Raw genomic sequence first — 22,206 nt, forward strand, 5'->3', positions numbered from 1 at the left:
TTTTCCCAAAGAGCTTTTTTTTGTAATGTTATTGTTCAGAAAATAATAATTGTATAGAAATTCTGTGAAAACCACATGAAATAACAATAGTCTTGTTTTCAAATTATTGAAGAAAATCATTAAAAAGTAATTTTTGTCACTACGAAAACATTTTACCAAAGTAGAGTCATTTTTGGCTTGAAACAATTTGAATATCTTTGTTCATATTGACTGTAGAGTAAATTTACCTTGGAATTTCAAAAGCTGGTATTTTTACACAAATTTTCAAAAAAAAACTTTTCGCCTATGTTAATTACGGTCAAAGTTAGCCACTTTTATTATTTAATTCACAGTTACTTCAATATACATAAAATTCTCCTATAACAGTGTTAGTTACCATACTACTCCGAAACGGCTTGGTCGATTTTTATGAAATTTTGCAAGTGTATCCTATGGGACTGAGAATAGGTTTTAATCTATTTTTCATACCCATAAGTTATAAGGAGGGTTGCCCCTGACAGTTTTTTTTATTTTTTTGGACAAAATTGTCTATCTTAATTTTATATGATGTAGAATTAAAAAATACATACAACCCTTAATTTACACTTTTCCATCACCAACCCCTATTTGTTAATACCCATCTATATATTTACATCTATAAAATTCTCCTGTCACAGTGTTAGTTGTCATACTCCTTCGATACCGCTTGACCGATTTTTATGAAATTATATATGTATATTCGGTAGGTCTTAGAATCGGTCGTAACCTATTTTTCATATCCCTGAGTGATAAAGGGAACTCCCCCTAACATTTTGAAATTTTAGGTGGGGATTTACGTACATAACGTACTCTATAAGACTACGAGTACATACAATTTAAAAAAATTATGATCAAAATCCATCAACAAACTCTGGAGATATTAATCGCAGCATATGTTTGAAGAATCAGTTTCATTTTTTGAGTGCACGGATTTTAATAATTCATTTCTACCGACCACAAATCGATTTCGTTAGAAAGTTATTTTTAAAGCTTTATTAACAACTCTGTTGAAGTTTAAAATTTACTAAAACTTTTACACATAAACTATATACCTTCAACTTCGAAATGGTGCTAGTTGGGTTGCTTAATTGTTGTAAACAAAGTAGCTGTCAATTAAATAAAAAAAGTGGCTAACTTTGACTGTAATTAACCTAGGTAAAAAGTGTTTTTATCCTACTTAAGTAAAATTTTTTCGGATTGATAAAAATGACTTTTTAATGATTTTTTTTTAAATACTTTGAAATAATGACTTTTCTTCTTTCATGTGGTTTTCACAGAATTGCTATTATATTAATATTTTCTGAACAATAATATTGGGAAAAAAAAGCTCATTGGGATAAACAAATTGAATAAAATTTAAACTAATTGACGAATCGTCTTAAAATTTTTTGTGCATTATATGGACTATTTGTCTCAACTTTTGGTGCAATATGAAAGTCTTAAGGTCATTTTCACAAAAGTTATAGCAATTTTTTTATTTTAGAAATTTTGTATTATTTTGCAATTTCTGAAGCAACAAATGATCGAACCGAAATTCAAAACGGCCATTTTAAACCTTGGCTCATCTACTATGAGAATAATAGTATAAATAAGATATTTAATTACCCTATTGTTACCCGTAGCGATTTAAACGAAAAAACTGCCATTTTTGACACTTACTTGTTAATAACTAAATTTCTCGTCCGAACTGTGACGGGCATTTTTGTATGTATAATGTATTAGGTATATAGTACCCAAAAAACCCATTTGCAACCTGGCTACTCAAGTGTCCCGAACATGGTATATTTTTGCCTTATTTCCCTGGAGTATAATGTATTGTAACTTCTTTGTATGTTTTGTTTAATTTTTACGATAAATATATTTTCAGGGGCGCTCCATATATATTTAACATCTGTGTCCCAGAAACAGAGTTTAAAGAAAACTGGGAAACAATTTTGAAATCTGCTCAGGAGGTTATTGAAACCGATGTACCCTTCAATGGAATTCTATGGTATCCTGGAGGTACAATGACCAAAAGTAAAACTTATGCCAAAATTAATTTCTTCCTGTTTCAACTGATTCCTGCGATATTTATCGACTTAATATTATTTTGTTTAGGATACAAACCGATGTAAGTTACAGGTTTTTTTACTACATGAATTAGCATTAGATACGGGTCATCAGCGTATGTTAAGTCAAAACAGCAACAGGTGTATGTTTTTAAAAAACTGATAGTGTGTAAAACATTTATTAAAAATCAGTTAAGTACTTTCAGCATATCAAAATGCCATCATCAGAGCTTCCTATAAAAACACAGTTAAGAGACTTATTTATAAAAAATACAAAGATAGAAAAACCTTATAGACGGAGAGCTAGAGCCGAAAAATTATCTTCATAAGTAATATGGAGTTTTTCCTGTGAAATGTGTCCATTGTATATTGACAATTATGACCCCTTTCAGGCTGACACTTCAGTGGATACAGGAAGTAGCAATAAGTGATGAAAGGGAAAAGTTAGTGCAGTCATTAAAGGTTTTCACCTCCTATTTTGTTAAACCTGCATCGATTTGCATGAAAGTTGGTGACTAATTAGAGCATTCCTCAAGAAATAAAAACTGATTTGGTGCCAACTTGCACTTTTACCCTGGTGGTGAATACCAACCCTTCCGGCGGGTGAAAACAATTTTAATAAAAATAACCCCACAAATCGATAGAGGGACAAATTTTAAGTAAAATTTTTTATATCATGTTATTAAAATAAATCAATACTTTTTGAGTTATTAAAGATAAAAGATTTGTCTATTTAAGACAGGGGTTCCCAAACTGTGGGGCGCGCCCCCCCTGGGGGGCGTGAGGACATATCAGGGGGGGCGCGAGACAAGTTGAACATTAAATTAAATTTAGTTAGCCGCTTGTTAAATTGTGTCTGGTAACGCAGAGTAAGCAAAAGTTATCTCAAATACCTCTTTTTGACAACACTGTGAAACGCCGCATTGATGATATGACCGAAGACATACAAAACCAGGTAGTTTATGCAGTAAAATAATCGCCATTTTTTGATATTCAGCTAGACGAGAGTACTGACATAGCACAACGTTATCAGTTAATTGTTTATGTTTGGTATATTCAAAACGAAAGAATGAAAGACGAGCTACTCTTTTCTTCAGAGTTGGAGACTGGAGACCACGACAGAAGCTATTAATGTTAGATATGAAAGCAGTGTGAGGGTTTTTTGACAAACATGAACTTTCTTGGCATAAACTGATCAGTTTATGTACAGATGGAGCACCTTCAATGCTTGGTTTTCGTTCAGGCCATTTGCAATTAGTAATAGAGAAAAATGCTGATGTGATTGGGATACATTGTTTTATACATCGACAAGCTTTGGCAGCAAAAACCCTTCCAAATGAACTTATGGCTGTCTTAAAGTTGTGTATTAAAGTAGTGAAGTACATAAAAAACAGTGCGTTGAATACTCGACTGTTTAAAACTCTTTGTGAAGATTTAGAAAGTGATCACAAAACACTGCTACTTCATACAGAAGTACGATGGCTATCAAAAGTAAACATGTTGGCAAGATTATTTGACCTTTGAGATGAAGTAATTACCTTGGAACATCAAAAGCAATATGAGCTAAACATGGCTTTCAAAAAACATTGTACCCAAGTAATTGGGTAATGGCTTATTTGTCAGATATCTTTGACTCGTTGAACAGCCTCAACCTAAAGCTGCAGGGTGGAGACTCAAATATAGTAGTTACTCATTTTGATGAAGGCTTAGTTACTCAACTTTGGAGGCGTAAAATATCAGCAAACTCCTGAAATTATTCAAATTTCTCTAAAGTAGAGCCAATCTCAGAAGAAACACGATTCAAGGACATTTGTGAAGGATCAAGTTTGAAAATCCAAATATCAAACCATTTGGAGAGCTTAATTGAAGAGTTCCAGAAATACTTCCCAAACACTTGTGACAATTTTATTTACAGAATGTCAACTGATCCATTCCATGTCAACATAGACTCCCTGCCTGAATCACTTCAAGAAGATGCTTTGCAAATAAATCCAAATGATTTTTTGCATGATTCGTCTGCCAAATACTTTGTTATAATTAATAATTATAATGGACAAACCTTCATTTTGGTTAAAATATTTCAAAGTGTATCTTAGTGTATCACGGGAAGCTCTTCATTTATATTTGCTTTTTCAAGTAACTATTTGTGCGATTTTCAACACTTGTGGCAAAAAAAACAAAGTATCGGAATGAACTTGATGTTGCTAATGACTTATGCTGTGCACTTACTAAAACTCGGCCACGAATAGGCATACTATAGTAAATAAAATGCAAGCACATCCTTCTCACTAACCAACCTAATATATTTTTCTTTTATTAATAATTTTTGTATTTTATGGAAACTGATATTGTTGTATCTTATGGCAGAATAAATAAGTGTTTTGTTTTCAAGCTAATACTTATTTGTTTTTGTTTTGTTCCTATTTAGGCCCATACAATTTATTGTAAAGGGGGGGCCGCGAGAAGCTTTCATTTCAACAAAAGGGGGCGTGGTACAAAAAAGTTTGGGGACCCCTGATTTAAGAGCATATGCGTGAAGTTACGGATGATAAAAAGAACATATTAATTAATTGTATGTTAGTAAAATATTATTTTTATATTATTTCGATATTTAATTGATTTTTTTCTATCAATATATACTGAATATGTCCAGAAACTGGGGGGTGTCCAATAATGGGTACATTTGACATATTCGAATACACTTTATTTTGCTAAATTTATAATATCGAAATAATATAAAAATAATATTTTAATAACATACAATTAATTATTATGTTCGTTTTATCATCCGTAACTTCACGCATGTGCTCTTAAATAGACAAATCTTTGATCTTAAATAACTCAAAAAGTATCGATTTGTGGGATTATTTTTAATAAAATAGTTTTCACCCCCGAAAAGAGGTGGTATCCACCCCCAGGGTAAAAGTGCAAGTTGGCACCAAATCATTTTTATTTCTTGGGGTATGCTCTAATTAGTCACCAATTTTCATGCAAATCGATGGAGGTTTAACAAAATAGGAGGTGAAAACCTTTAAAGACTACACTAACTTTCCTCTTTCATCCCTTATTGCTACTTCCTGTATCCACTGAGGTATCAGCCTGAAAGGGGTCATAATTATCACTATACAATAGACACATTTCACATGCCAAACTCAGTGCAGGCGCTTGGGTATAAGGTGCCCGCCTGCAAAACTAGCACAGGCGCCCACCCCTACCCCACGCACAGATACTCGTACAACCCCAGCCTCGGGAACATTATGTGTGTTCAAATGGAACAGTGAGACACACATGTCCGAAGATCAAACGGGTTACACTGCGTAACCTGACCCCGTATCTATCTGACCCCCAAGCTGTACCACCACCCCTCCCCATCGCAGTACATAACGAATAAGGAGGCTTTGTACTGAACGTTACCTTAGATGCCCTGGGTAATGGAACATCCTCTGTATTACTTTATGTGTTAAACCCCCTGATTCTAGGGGTAGCTAGAAGAGCTTTTCTCCCTATTAATGACTTGATTTTGGACTTGTGTCCTAAAAATTTGTGTTCCGGGCAGCGACTTAAGTCGGTGTCCCGCTATTCGCAAATGTACCCGGTAAATAAAGTTCGGTAACAGTTTTATTGGACCCATCATCTGATACAACAACTTCACTTTAACTTTTTTAAGAAATTGGCTAACGGTCGGTTTCATAATCATTAAAGTGTACTTTCAATTTTAAGTTGGTAGGTACCTTTATCAATGCTATTCATATGGGTAACTGTCAACTGTAAAGTGAACTTTAGTTAATGTTAATGTTTAGTTAATAAAGTTGATTATGAAACCGGGCGTAAGAGAATTGACATTGTTTTTTTGTCATTTTTTCTTTTTCGGCTTTTTCTTTTTCGATTTGTGCTCTAGATTCCTAGATAATTTTTTTTTAATCCATTTTTATTTAACTAAATAAAAATAATAACTTAAGCGTAGATTAATAATAGTATGTACCTACTGAGTACTTAACAAATATAATTTTATATTAATTGTATGCTAATAGATTCTTTAACTGCAGAGTACAACTCACAAACTATTCTGTATTATAATCACATGAAATAATACTAAATCTAAAGAGCTCTAAACTAAATTTAAAGTAAAATCTTTATTTTAAATATTATGTTTTTATGGGACTAATACTTAACTTGATACCTATTAATAGGTACATTAAATTAGACAGGCGCGGGCGGCAAGAAAACAGTATCACAATCTTGTTTACTTTACTAGAAATTATTCATTTCCTCTCATAACTGGTGATACAACACTAACAACTTGCAAGAAATTTGAAGAACATAAACAAATCATTCTCATAACAAAGTTGTTTGGTTGAAATATGATATCTTTGACCAATAAATTATATTACTACATGGTAAGAATTCTAGGCGGCGTTGCATATTTTTGTATATTATTTGATATTCAAAACTAACAAACACAGATTAGGGTATTATGACAAAATTAAACCGCATTTTAAAAAAAATGAATTTTTTATTTTAGTATTTTACATAATACTAGCAGAAAAAATGCTCATTCTGGCGCCCCCCAAACAGGGGCGCCCGCCTGCAATGCATCCCTTGCAGGCCCTTTATCGCCGGCCCTGCCAAACTCCATATTACTTATGACGATGATTTTTCGGCTCTAGCTCTTAGACTATTACTTCTTATAGGTATAAACACCTCGATAGAAGACTAATTGTTGAGGTTGAGTGATTATTGAGGTGTTTATACCTATAAGACATAAGTTTTTTCTATCTTTGTATTTTTAACTTTTTAAAGAAAAAGTCAATGTGGTTCACTATGCAGAGACGCAGAAGTTAAGTTAGACAATTAGCAGAAAAATTTGGAATAGGAAAAACTCAAGCCAATGATTTTGAAACATACGAGTGATTTAATTAATCAGCTTCCTGATAGCGGAAACCTGGAAGCGAAAAGAAAATTTTTGAAAACCTAATGTGACCTAATGTGCCTTATACCTAATTATTTTCGATTGCTTTTTTAAAGAGCGGTCTAAAAATATTCCTGTTTCTGATATAATTTATTATTATTATTATTATTTTAACCCTCTAGATTTAAGTAATTATTGTATATTATAATTGAAAAAAACAGAAAAAAAAAGAAAGAAAAAAAAAACAAAAAAAAAGAGTAAAAAAAAGAGAAAAAAGAGAGAAAAAAAAACGAAGAAAAAAAAAACTAAGAAGATGTAAATCTCCGCGAAGTTGAATCGGGTTTATGTCTTAGCGTAGTAAAAAAAACAATTAAAAAAAACATATTAAAAATATATATAAAAAAATATATATACACAGGGTGATTGATTAGTGTGAGGAAGCTCAGTAGATCTGTTATAGTAAAAATTACAAAAAAAAGTTGTTGACAAAAATTGTAGGCATCTTTAAACTCCACATTTTAAAATTAGTTGCAATCTTACAGGGTGTTCCATAAGATGGTGGCAGACCAAACTTATGTTTTTTTAAATAGAACACCCTGTATTTTATTTTAAATTTGAAATCTGCTTCACTTCCACATCACACCAATGTAAATTTTATTATGTTATACCGGGTACTTAAAAAGTTATAGCCAATATTACCTGAAAATCGTATCAAGTTTAACTCCCTGTATAATTAAAAAGGAGTATAAGAACATTGATTTATTGCAAGCATAGTTTTTTAACAATTGTTAAAAATTATAAAACATATTCGTTTTCATAATATTCGTTAAATCAAATACAGGGTAAGTCAAAATGCAAGTAGATTATTTTCTTGGTAATTTTAAATAGAACACCCTGTATTTTATATCACTATCAAAAAGTACTAATATCGTACTTCAAATTTTATGAAGTACTCCCTATACCTAAAGTTATCAGTTTTCTGGATATTTTTATTTTTCCATCAAAGTATTAATTTGGTAGATATTTTAACGTTTACCAATAATTATTGTGAGTTGGCCATGATTGATTTGTCAGAAACTGACAGTTTGACATTATTGTTTATTAATTCAGTAACGAAATAACGACAAAGAAAAGAAAACAATTTATTTTAAATAAAATTTATAAAAAATAACCGACGGAAAATTAAAAGAAAAATAACAACACAAAAAAAATAAAAAACAACAGTAATTTTAACTTATCTTCTAACATGCAAAACATCTATGCATACTTGAAAGCGGTCATTGAAAGAGTTGCTTACATTACTAAGCATTTGTAAAGAAATATTTTGAACATGATTACCGACGATACCTCCCCACACATTTAGAGACCATCTTGTTTGACTATGTGTTACTATGTGGTATAGGTTACTTGTTGATTAGTATTGAAAATTATGTCTATTAACAGAACCGTTTCGATGGAATGTAGCTTCATCACCAAATAGGACATAATCAAAAAAATCTCTCTGCTCAATAATTTTTTCTAAGGCCCATTCACAAAATACTATTCGTTTCTGAAAATCATCATTATTTAATTCTTGGTGCTTTTGAATAGGATAAGGGTGCATCTTGTTTTTAGATAGAATGTTTTGAACAGAGTAGTAACTAAGTTCTTGTTCATTGGAAATACTCCTTATACTTGTGTGTGGGTTTTCTGTAACTGCCATCAACACACTCATTTCGTTTTACTTGGTCACACTAGTTTTTGTTCGTTCATGTTTTTCATAATTCACTGAACCAGTGCGGTTAAATCGATCTTTCAATTTTTCAAATGTATCTTGTCTAGGTTGCCGCCTATCTGGAAACCGTTCTTGATAAATTCTAGCTGATAGTAATGAATTTTTATTGCATTCCCCCAAAATCCAGATCATATCTACCATTTCATCAGTAGTAAAATTAATTATTGCTAATTTAAATTGAATTAATTACTGAATTACTAAATAATAATTGTTGCTAATTTACGGTGTACCCCAATACTGAATTAATAAACAATAATGTCAAACTGTCAGTTTCTGACAAATCAATCATGGCCAACTTACAATAATTATTGGTAAACGTTAAAATATCTACCAAATTAATACTTTGATGGAAAAATAAAAATATCTAGAAAACTGATACCTTTAGGTATAGGGAGTACTTTATAAAATTTGAAGTACGATATTAGTACTTTTCGATAGTGATATAAAATACAGGGTGTTTTATTTAAAATTACCAAGAAAATAATGTACTTGCATTTTGACTTACCCTGTATTTGATTTAACGAATATTATGAAAACGAATATGTTTTATAATTTCTAAAATTATTAAAAAAACTATGGTTGCAATATATCAATGTTCCTATGCTCTTTTTTAATTATACAGGGAGTTAAACTTGATACGATTTTCAGGTAATATTGGTTATAACTTTTTAAATACCCGGTATAACATAATAAAACTTACATTGTTGTGATGTGAAAGTGAAGCAGATTTCAAATTTAAAATAAAATACAGGGTGTTCCATTTAAAAAAAACATAAGTTTGGTCTGCCACCATCTTATAGAACACCCTGTAAGATTGTAGCTAATTTTAAAATATGGAGTTTAAAGCTGCCTACAATTTTTGTCAATAACTTTTTTTTGGAATTTTTACTATAACAGATATACTGAGCTTCCTCACACTAATCAATCACCCTGTATATACAAAAAAAATAAATATATACAAAAAAAATATTTACATCCAAAATAATGTATTTATTTAGATAGTAGTATGTTAGTTTATTATGTACATATATTTAGAGTTAAAAATACAAAAAAATTCCTCTGATTGAAAAAAATATTTGTTTTTAAAATAAAATGTCTGGCTAATTGGCTTAGCCAAGGCCATCAAATTCACACAAAAAAAAGATATAATTTTTCAAAAAAAGGCTTTAGAAGTTGCAAGGGAACTAAGTGTTAATATGAAAGCTTCTGGTGTATTTCTTCTTCTTTGTGTGCGTGCTTGTTTTCAAGCGTTGGCTACCGTAATATTAACAAACTGATGAAATGTTTTTCGGTCGGCAGCTATATGAAACAATAGGGAACTTGCACATTTTTTTATTAGATAATAATGTTCAGTTTTGTTTAAAAATGAGATTTCCAAAATTTCACGCTTCAAAAACTCGTAATAACTTAGAAATACATATTTAAAGTCTTCTGCGGTATAAAATAGTTCAAACGGCCCGTGACGTCACATAGTTTAGCATTAGTTTTGATTATGGTTATATTTCTCTGTGTCTAGGTAGACGCTAACGTGTACGCAAATAAAAAAGTTAGGTAGACGCGAATTAAACTTCATCAAGCCAGTGACGTCATTATTTAGCTTGCGCAGTGACTATATATTTTGGTACATGCTATTTTGATATGTTTAGTGTTTGTTTGATAGAAAAATATTTGTTAAGGGAAGGGAAGCAGAACTTTTCAGATGTTTCAAACTTAATTGTAATAAATCAATGTATATATATATTATATAAAAGTATATATTTAGGTTAGCAAAATAATTATATTATTATGTATTTAGTTGACATGACATGTAGGTACAAAATATTGTTAAAATAATTTCTATACGTAAGTGAATTATTATAATCAACTATTCTAAATGCAAAATAAGCCACAATTTAACTAAAAAAAATATTTTATTAACGTTTCGACGTCCAAATCAGATGTCATTGTCAAAATACAAAAATTAGTCAGATTAAATAAATTATTAGAAAAAATTTTTTACTAAGCAACAACATTTTTGTTTAATTTAATAATATTTTGTATTTTGACAACGACATCCGGTTTAGATGTCGAAACGTTAATAAAATCAATTTTTTAGTTAAATTGTGGCTTAGTTTCCATTTAGAATAGTTGATTACAAAAATGCCACAAGGATAATAGCTTCAGAACAAGTTAATTATTATTGTGAAAGCTTTAGGTCTTCCTTTTATTTTAAACTGGGACGGTAATACTATTTCATTTATAACTAAAAAAATATATATTAATTTATAGTCTCTTATCTTTTTCGTACTGTTTTAAAATGTTCTTAAACTCATTAAAAGAACTAAATAATTATTGTCAACACTCCATAGTTAATTTAAAAACAAACACTAAACAAATAAAAAATAAGAAATCACTGACACTCTAACTTTTTTATTTGCGTACACGTTAGCGTATACCTAGATACAACCTTATATTTAGGTATATTCTTCTTCTCCTTGTTTAGTTTATTGGCCTCCACCTACTTGGGTATTTGGCCAGCTCATCGTCGTGGAATAAGTCAAAAATATTTATATTCTAATTACATATATCGTATATATATATATATATATATATATATAAAGGGTTGTCTACAGCTAATGCCCTTTCCCTTCCGTCAGCCAGGACTTTCATTTTTTTCGATCTTCCCAGTCTCCGTCTTCCAATCCTTTCTTAGACATGGCTTCGTCGACTTCATTTTTCCAAGATCTTCTAGGTCGTCCTCTTCTTCTCGTTCCTCTTGGGCTCCATTCTGCAACCTTGTTTATCAAATTGTTTTCTGCTCTGCGTACGTGGCCGTACCATTTCAGTCTTCTCTCGTCTATATATTGCAGGGCATCTTTTTCCACTTGCATTCTTCTCCTTATCTCCTCATTTGTTATTCTGTCTCTTCTGGTGAGACCACAGCATCTTCTCCAGTATTCCATTTCGGTTGCCAGAATGCTTTTTTGGGTTTTTTTGTTTATGACCCAAATTTCTGCGGCATATGTCATGATGCTTCTTACTATTGTTTGGTATATCATTCTTTTTGTTTTTCCCTTGATGTTTTTATTCCAGATTACATTATGGAGTTGTCTGATGCAAGATCTTGTTTGTCCCAATCTACTTTTTATTTCTGCTTCTGTTGTTCCGCTTTTTGACATTATAAAGCCCAAATATTTAAAATTCTTCGTTCCTTTTATTTCAACTTGTTCTTCTACTTCTAAGTTTTTTACGTCTTCTTCCGATATTACTAAGTATTCCGTTTTCTTCATATTTATTTCCATGCCCACCTTTTTGTATTCCTCTTTTAGTTTTCTTACCATGTAACTGATATCCTCTTCATCTTGAGCCATCATCACCTGATCGTCTGCGAAACACAATGTGTAGAGATAATCGTCCCTTATCGGTATTCCCATACCCCTACACTTTGTCTTCCAAGTTGTTAGTGCGTGTTCTAAAAATATTTTAAATAGAGTCGGTGACGTTGGGCATCCCTGTAGTAATCCTTTTGTTGTTTTGAAGTTAGCAGCTACCTTGTTTCCGATATCGTATATCATTGTAATAATATATACCTACCAGTTTGTTAAAATTGAAGTTTTATACTGTTTTTGAAGGAAAGGAACGAAGGTTTACTATTGAAAATAAAACCATTTTGTAAAAGTACAAATTTTCTATGAATAGTTCAAACGATCAAAAACACTTGTAACGTCACATAAATGTATTTTCTACTGACCTTTATAACGTCTAATTTAAAATTTTGTTTACTTTATTGGTTGCAAAAATACTCAACTGGAAATAGTTACAGCATATGATTATCTTGGAAGTATTATTACCGATGATGGGAAAATAGACCTCGAAATAACAAACAGAACTAAAAAATCAAATAAACTGTACTACGCACTAGCGCCAATTCTGAGGAAAAAAGAATTGCCCCACGAAACAAAAATTAAAATATATAATACGATTGTGATACCGACGATACTGTATACAAGCGAAAATTGGACTTTACAGAAAAAGCATAATAGTAGGATAAATGCAATTGAGATGAGACATTTACGTGCTATAGCCGGAAAGACCAAATGGGATAGAATAAGAAATGAGACAATAAGAGGGATAACTAAACAGGAACCAATAATGAATAAAATAATAAAGAGGCAATTAAACTGGTATGGACATCTGATGAGAATGAAACCTAATAGACTAGCAAGGAAAATTCACGAAACAAGGAATATTACAAAAAAGAAAAAAGGCAGGCCGAAGAAAAAATGGATACAGCAAATAGTAGAAGCAGGAAAAATCAAACAGAAAACGCTAGAAGAAATGAAACTAATAGCACAGGACCGAAAAGAATGGAAGAGATGGGTGAATATGTAGCTAAATTAAACCCAAATCCGACACCTGAAAGGGTATAAGGAAGGGGAGAAAGAAAGAAAGAAAGTTTACTTTATTGGAAAAATCTAAACGTTAAACTGAGTGACGTCACGACGCGTTTTGGACCACCTGTTTAATTTGAATTTTTAATCGTCTTTAGGGGCCAAACGAAAGACAAACAAAACTTTTTTATCTTTGATACATGTTTTAAATTATGTTCTGTTGTGATTTATAACATTTTTTTCGAATTTAAAAATTTAAGCAAGTTCCCTATTCCTCGACCGTTCGACCTGTCAATTGTCAAATGTTACGCAACCAGGCCAGTTGTTTTCTTTCAACCCAAATATATTTATATTACCAGAGAACGGCAGTTCTCGCCAGTGGCGCACACCAACACCCACCTACACGCGACACTATATACACGAAATTTTCGATTTTCTAAATCTAACTGATTTGAAAGATGGGCCAAGTCCCGTCTTAAAGTTCAGGAAAAGACTCACCCATTCATATGTCAACCATCCATTTTGGTCCAAGGGTGTGGATTTTACAGCCGTTTCTATTTAGAATCTGTTTTTCGTTCTCGTCCCCAAAACTCCCAAAACCTTCAAAAATTTAAGTCCGACCTTTGCGGCTTCTAATCGTACTGATCATTACCTTTCCAACGCATGTCTAATTTTGAAAATCGGTTATGCCATTCAAAAGTTACCGAGCGGAGAAATATGACTCAATTTTTATTTAAAAAAGGGAAAATGTTTCTGGATCAGTATGTATGTATATGTGTGTTTAAAAGTTAAACCGATTTGAATTCTTTTTCTGTGTTTGAAGAAGGGGTCAGAGCCGATTCAGAACCGGTGTAGTTTGTGACTTTTGACCACCCATAAGCCAGTTGGTATCTACAAAGCGGCATATTTTTTGGGGGTATATATCTTCGGATCAAGAACAGACAGGAGAACCGCAAATACACCAAATCAATATTGTTGAGTTAAGCTTTCAAATGGTGTTTAAGCCGTCAGGATCAGACATACATACGTCTCAGTATAGCCGAAAAACTAAAAAACTATACTTTGAAAATTTTGGTTTTTCGACAATTACTCAAAATTTCAACCTACGAATTGAGCCAATAACTGAGCATTTGTAGAAGGACTCTAGACGAATCTAACGGTGTATACGTCATATCCGGGAAAGTTTGAATTTTTAAATTATAGGCTTCATAAATATGATCAAATCTATTTCCTACGGGAAAAACGGTTTCTCAAGCTCAATAATTCCTGTAATATCTTCAGTTATCATACTTGAACTTAGATTCATCAGATACTACTGGTAAATACGTTTCAATCTCATGTTTACTGATCAAAATCGGTTAAGCCGTTTAGACGTTATTAAGCTACAAAAGTATAATCCAATTAACGATTATTCCCGAAATGGTTTATGTAGTTGTGGTGATTACGACGCTAAATTTGATCTGGCAACGGGCAATCCGACTTCATTTACCGGTCATCTCAATATTTTTTTTTAATCTATTTCGAATAGAAAAAAATCTAGTGTACATTCGATCGACACCAAATCATTTGGGAGATAATGCAACAAAGGTGACCATTTATAAAGCTTAACGAGTAATAGAGGAACATTGTATTCAACTTAATACATTTAATTTATAAATAACTTTGAAAAGCTCCTGATACAAGAATAAAAAACCGCTAAACGCCCCAGCTACAAAAGATCTGATATGAATATTACGTGGCACGAAAATGTATTTTCATTTTGATGTAAAACAAAATTCTAGTTTTATTTTAAAAGATTTTTCCATAATATTTGCTAAATTTGAAATAAACGCGCCACAAAAGAGTGTCAAAATTAAAACTGTATCAAAGCTACTCTTTTGTGACGTGCTTAGTTCAAATTTAGCAAATATTATGGAAAAATATTTTAAAATAAAACTAGAATTTTGTTTTGCCCCAAATTGTAAATACATTTTCGCGCCACGTAATATTCATATCAGATCTTTTGTAGCTGGAATATTATATGCGCCACTCATTTTTAAGGCGTTTAGCGGTTTTTTATTCTTGTCTACATACACACACTTAATTTTTAAAAATTTTAATTTACATTTTTTTTCAACTGACAGCTCCCTTAACGGACACTTTATGTTCAACGACTACTGTCCGTTCAAGGGAGAGTTCACTGTATTAAAACTCTACTTATATTTTAGTTTGTACAATATTCAAATGAGGATAAACAAAGGAACTGAAATGTTTGAATTCTATACAACACGAGCATGGGATTTTGAAACAAAAACGATATTTGCCATAAGGGAAGCATTAAATGAACGAGAACTGAAAACTTATTTCGTTAAGGCTGATAACATTAATTTAAAAAAGTACTTTATCGAAGCCCTTCTAGCCACGCGTCGTAATATATTAAAAGAAACCGATGATATGATTCCAGCGGCTAAAAGAAATATGAAAATGTAAGTATACCACATTGCTTAAGGCACCTTAAGGTCTGGAAGTCTGGTAGCCCCATTACATAACTAGATGTTCACAATTTTATATTCAAAAGGAGAATCATTAACTATTACAGAGCTATCCTAACTACCTTCAACTACCTTCAAGCTTGTTCTTCTTCTTTAAGTTCCGTCTTCTATCGAACGTTGGAAATCATCATGGCAATGCGCACCCTGTTGACTGCCGCTCTAAACAGTATTCGAACCATTTCCTTAAGTTCTTAAACCAGGATATTCTTCGTCTTCCCACATTTCGCTTTCCTCGGATTTTGTCTTGCATAATAAGTTGTAATAATAAATATTTTTGCCCTCTCATCACATGTCCCAAGTACTTAAGTTTTCGTCTTTTGATAGTCAAGATTGTTGCTCTATAACAATGGTGACAATTTTACCTAAATTTCTTCTTCTTCTTCTACGGCACTACAGCCCAAATTGAGCCTTGGCCTCCTTTATTTTTTGGCTCCACCCTTGTTTGTCTGTGGCTGCTCTTATCCATACACGGAGTCCTAAAAGGGCTTGTGCGTCGCTGTTTACTGTGTCTTCCCAGCGCTTTCTTGGCTTTCCAACCGGTCTCTTTCCCTGCATTCTAGCATTCAGTGCTTTTTTTGGTAGTCTGTCCTCTCCCATTCTTATCACATGTCCGGCCCATTGCAATCTTTGTAATCTAATGAAGTCTGACAGGGGTGTTTCCTTATAGAGTTGATAAATCTCGTTGTTGTATCGACTTCTGAAGATTCCGTTTTCCCTCACAGGTCCTAGTATTCTCCTCAGTACTTTCCTTTTGAATGTGTCGAGTTTGTTTTTGGATGTTTCTTTCAGGACCCAAGCTTCACTGCCATAGCATTTTATTGGTCGAATTAAGGTTTTATAGATTCTCATCTTTGTATTTAGGTGGACGCTTTTAGATCGAAATATATAGGAGAGGGCAAAATAAGCTCTGTTTGCCTGCGTTACTCTCTTCCGTATTTCTCCATCTTCTGATCCGTCGGAATATATTTCTACTCCCAGGTATGTAAACTTTCCAACCGTTTCAATGTCATCTTCATGTATAATCCTTTGTGGGACTAAATTTCTTCTCGTCTGAGTCATTATTTTTGTTTTTTTCTGTGTTAATTTCCAGACCTAGCATTTTTGTTTGTGTTTTTAACTCTGCGTATGTTTCCTGTGCTACTGTTGATGTTCTACTCATAATATTAATATCATCGGCATAAGCGGCAAATTGAACCGTTCGGTTGATCAGTAGGTTTTCTCGTCCAGTTTGCATTTGCCTAACCGCATACTCCAGTGCCAGGTTAAACAATGTTGGGGCCAGCCCATCTCCCTGCTTTAGCCCCTGCGAAATTTTGAAAAAGTCTGTCTGGTGGTTTTGTATTCGTACACATGCCCGAGTTTCATCCATTGTGGCCTTAATGAGTCTTATTAGCTTATGTGGTATTTATTACCAATTCAGCCAATATATAGTATAGTTTGTTCATTTTGACTGAGTCGTATGCCCGTTTGAAGTCTACAAACACGTTGTGAACATCAATATCGTGTTCCTATGATTTGCTCAAGATCTGTTTGACTGCAAATATTTGATCCAGTGTCAATCTTCCCCGTCGGAAGCCCGTCTGATACTCTCCAATAATATTTTCTGCTAGTGGTTCGAGCCGCTGGTTTATAATATACGTGAGGACTTTATATGCTGTACATGGTAGAGAGATTCCACGGTACTTTTTGAACTGGAGTTTGTCTCCTTTTTTATAGATCGGGCATACTATACTTTTCTTCCAGTCGTCGGGTACTTTCTCTTCTTGCCAAATGTCTTTGATGAGCGCGTGGATGTGACTTGCTAGGTGGTCGCCACCTACCTTATACAGTTCTGCTGGTATTTCGTCAACTCCCGGAGCTTTATTGTTTTTCTGGGCCTTAATAGCTTCGAGAACTTCCTCTACGGTTGGAGCTTCTACTCCATTCTCTAATTCATTCTCTTCTACGTAATTCACACTCATTTCATCTTCCATGTCTACTTATGTTCCAAGTAGGGTCTGAAAATAATACTTCCAGGTTTTTGTGACTTTCTATTGGTCACTGATTATTTGCCCTATATTTGGAGTTCCCTAATTTCTTCCAGTTCTGTCTGCCTTGAGCTTCCTGCAGCTAATTTCCAGCGATTCTTTTGACGTCGTCTGTTCTAAACATATCCCTGAAAGTCAGTTCTAGTACCAATTAATTCTCTTTTTTATCACTCTGAGTTTCATTGCTCTGACCTGGGTTAAGGAAAGTGTTTCGGTGCCTTAAGTTGTGACAGGAAGGACACATTGGTTGAACGCATCGCTAATGTAAAGTGGAACATTCTCTCTTTCAGTCTTTCGCTGTCTTTATTAAAAACTTCAGCTGGGATACCACTTTCTCCTGCTCTTTTCTTATTTTTTAGGTCTCTTATTATTTATCTTAATTCAAAGTTGGTTTCTCGAATGTCCCTTCTTCATCTTCTCGACAATTTTCTTTCCCTGTACTTCCTCTTGTTGGTTTGTATTTGACAGATCTTAGAAGTATTTCGACTATCTGCTTAATGTTTCTGTTCTTTCTCTTAGAAGTAAACCTTCTTTATTTCTGCAATTAGTGATGAGCGAGACTGGCCTTGGTCTTGCGGTCTTGGTCTTGGTCTTGCAGCAAGACCAAGACCAAGACCAAGACCATGACCGCCTTTTGGTTGCAAGACCAAGACCAAGACCAAGCTTGCAAGAACAAGACCAAGACCAAGACCGAACCTTGCAAGACCACGCAAGATCAAGACCAACCTGCAAGACTCTTGCACTTTTTTAAGAAAAATTGGTTTTTATTATTTAACTTTATTTTTTAGTTCAATAATATATACTGACATTGTAAGAAACCTTAAACAATATCGAATTTTTAAAATACATAATATTTGGGTTATATTTTTAAGTCGTTTTGATTAAGTCAAACGGTTTGCATTTTCTCAACCTTCAAAGTGTCCAGAAGGCAAGTTTTCAAACGGCGAGAGTTCAAGGACAATTGAAATTACTTGTGAGACAAAAAAATCTAATTATAGATAGGGTAATCCATTAAAAAAAATGCAATTAAAAACGGTTTTTATGTACCAGTAGTTTTCGCTTTTTTTTTCTAATAAAAATACTGACACTTATTTCAATTTTTTTCACATAATCGAGGAAAAATGTAGGTCGTTAAATTTAAAATTAATACAAAAAATATAATAAATTTTGAAAAGGGATTCACAATGCTGTGAAAACATTGTGGCCTGAATAAAAAATAACTGGTTGTCGATTGTAATGTGTCAAGCTTGGTATCGCAAAATCCAAAGCTTAGGTTCAGTTTCTGAATATAATGACAAAAATTCCGATACTGGGAAATTTTTAAATTATTTTTTGGATTAATTTTTTACAATCAACGAAAGTTGGAAGTTGAATTATTTGTGAAAATCCCGGATGACAAACGTGTAAAGAAGTTTACTGATTTCATAGTTGAAAACTATTTGGAAGAATCTAGGTTTTCCCCAGAAAGGGCCAGTACTACAAATAGTATGTGCCGCACTTGAAATGCATGCGCATCATTTCAGTGTGTTTTAAACTCTAGTTTTTACTACCCACATCCGAATATTTTCAACTTTTTAAATGTCATAATGGGTATTCAATTCAAAAATATGTGAAACTAAAAAGTGCGAATAACTCGTGTTACGAGAGCAATGTAGTTTAAATAAAATTAAAGAACTGCAAGATAACAAATTACAGAATTAAGCGTTTATAACTCCCCATTAGGTATAGTTATTATGTTATAGTATTAGGTCTTTAAATAGGTATGGTAAATATGAATGTATTTACTAAAAAGTATGTTTTAGTTAGTTTATAAAAAAAATTATATTATATTAAATAATGATTAAATAGAGTAAAAAATATTTGATTTTGTGTTCTCTTAAAAAAATTTAATTTATGTTCTTAAATTTGACCCTCGTAGGATAAATACTACAGTGTTCAAGTGAAAGGAGCAGATCATTATCTGTTAACAACTATAAACCGTTTATCCCTTTTCGTAAAATCCGTGAATTGAAGGTCCCCGACCATTTGTGGCACCTTTAAGAAGCTTTTTTTCTTTAACATTTTATTAAAATACAGGGGCAATAAACAATAATCCAGACTCAAGACGTGGTCTGAAGGCAGGCGGCAGGTATCGACAGCATGCAAAACACAACGTGACACAACCGAAGGCCGGCAATTGTAACAAGGGTTGTAAATGCAGGTTTTTCCTACTGATAAGCATTACTATTATAAAAATATACTCTAGTCTCTTTATATAGAGAGAAATAATTAGGTCATTAGGTGAATGTATAACGTTAAAATTGGTATCCGTTTGAAACTACATTCTATATTCTGTTAAAATTTTAAAGCAAATAATATAGTTTCATTCTTCACATCTATATTTATTTCAATGTACATTCTATTCGAAATTGTTTGGTTCAAATTATTACTACTAAAAAAACAAGACCAGCAAGACTCTTGCAGCAAGACAAAGACCAAGAACAAGACCGGCTAGTGCAAGACCAAGACCAAGACCAAAACTGCCTTTTAGCTGCAAGACCAAGACCAAGACCAAGCTTGCAAGAACAAGACCAAGACCAAGACTAGGCTGGTCTTGGTCTTGTTCTTGTTTTGCTCATCACTATCTGCAATACCTTGTATTATTATTTTTATTTTCTCTGGATTTCTTAACTTCTTGATAGAAATTGTTTACTTCTTTCTGTGTTTACGCAGACTTCATCTATGTTTTTTAATTGCTTTTCTAGCTATTCTATTTTATTTCTTTTTCTGCAAATCCTTTTAACCTGTTTTCTTCTAACCACGCAACTTTCGATCGCATTTTGGGTATGACTTTTGGCCTGTTTCGCCTTGTTAAAGCATTCATACATTCTCATCTAACCATTCTTGACGTTTTTTGATATGCACTGTTCCTATACACTTTTCCACTGCTTTCGCGATGGCTGTCTGTATGATCTGCCATTTTTCTTCTATTTCCTGCTTGCCTGGATTCTCTAGCATTTTCTTTATTTCTCCATCTAGTATGTTTAATAACTGTTTCTCTTGAAGGCGCTCTAATTTGTATATGGCATATGGAAATCATATTCATAATATTCAGTTATATTTATATTTTTATTTAACTTGTATTTTTATTTTTCAGAATGTTTGTTTTGGACCGATTTGTAAAGATTGCATTCTTCGTGATACTTGGGTATTTCCTTTATAAATGGTCTTTCAGCCTATTTGGAAAATAAAAAAATGTAGAGTAACTTATATTTTGAGATATAAAGCAGAAATTATAAATAAAATACTAATTGATGTTAAAGGTGAATAAAGATTTCAATTAAGATGCTTTAATTTTTTTCCAAAAATACTGTGTGGTTCATATTATACATATACAGTGAGCACGTAAAGGTTGGAATAAATTCATTTTCTAGAGAATGGATGACTTTGGAAAAAAATACCGAAACAGGTCAATTTTATTTTTAAATTACGACTTTTTGGGATATATATCATACTAGTGACGTCACCCATCTGGGCGTGATAACGTCATCGATGATGTTTTTAGATGAGAATAGGAGTCGTGTGGCAACTCATTTGAAAGATAATTTTTTTCTTTATTCAGTAATATAAACATTAACATAATTATTTATACAGGGTATCCAAAAAATTTTTGTTGAATTCAGTTTATTGACATAAAAAGAAGAATGTGTGTAATTTATTTAATTCAAAATACATTTCACTGCTATTAGAAAACAGGAAAAAATGTTTATTTGACAAATAAATATTGTTTTTGCTTAAATTAAATATTAAAGCAGCCAACCACCTGCCTCTTGACAGTTGGAGCATTTAATTTAAGCGAAAAGCAATGATTATTTTTTAAATAAACATTTTTTTCTGTTTTCTGAGAACAGTAAAATGAATTTTGAATTAAATAAATTAGATACATTCTTCTTTTTTATGTCAATAAATTTAATTAAAAATTTTTTTTGGACGCCCTGTATAAATAATTATATTAATGTTTATATTACTGAAGAGAAAATTGAATTACCTTTCAAATGAGCTATCACACGACCCCTATTCTCATTTAAAAAAAATCATCGATGACCTCGTCACGCCCAGATGGGTGACGTCACTAGTATGGTGTATATGCAAATAAGTCGTAATTTAAAAATAAAAATTGAACTGTTTCGGGTTTTTTTCCAAAGTCGTCCATTATCGACAAAATGAATTTATTCCAACCTTTACATGCTCACTGCATATCTATTAAAATTGTTATAAACATTTTTGACTCTACACTCCTTGTGTAATATTACCCATTAAAATATTGTTAATAAAAAGAAATGGAGTGTAACATCCTATTTTAATTTGGTATGGTATTCAGTAGTAGATAGGGAGCGGATTTTATGCTAAATTCATATTACATGCATATTTCGCATATTTGAGAAGTTTACTAAATTTTGCATATTTCTTAAAAAACATGCATATATTGTGCCTATTTAAAAACATTTAAGTCCAAAGAAAAATTAAATTTTTAATTCGACACAAAATAT

At 32.3% G+C, this 22,206-nt stretch overlaps 1 protein-coding gene across 3 annotated transcripts in view; it reads left to right on the forward strand.

The window, feature by feature from the left end:
- The window catches only part of LOC114335797 (putative fatty acyl-CoA reductase CG5065), a 43,975-nt gene extending 22,975 nt beyond the window's left edge, over positions 1-21,000 (forward strand). For all 3 annotated transcript variants that reach the window (XM_028286086.2, XM_028286085.2, XM_028286087.2), the window contains exons 7-9: positions 1,886-2,128; positions 15,327-15,584; positions 20,814-21,000. In XM_028286086.2, the coding sequence (XP_028141887.1) occupies positions 1,886-2,128; positions 15,327-15,584; positions 20,814-20,907 (595 nt within the window). In that variant the 3' untranslated portion in view covers positions 20,908-21,000. The remainder of the gene's footprint in view (positions 1-1,885; positions 2,129-15,326; positions 15,585-20,813) is intronic.
- Positions 21,001-22,206: the final 1,206 nt, after the last annotated feature.

The sequence above is a fragment of the Diabrotica virgifera genome, chromosome 2 (assembly GCF_917563875.1).
Source record: "Diabrotica virgifera virgifera chromosome 2, PGI_DIABVI_V3a".
NCBI classification, from domain to species: domain Eukaryota; kingdom Metazoa; phylum Arthropoda; class Insecta; order Coleoptera; family Chrysomelidae; genus Diabrotica; species Diabrotica virgifera.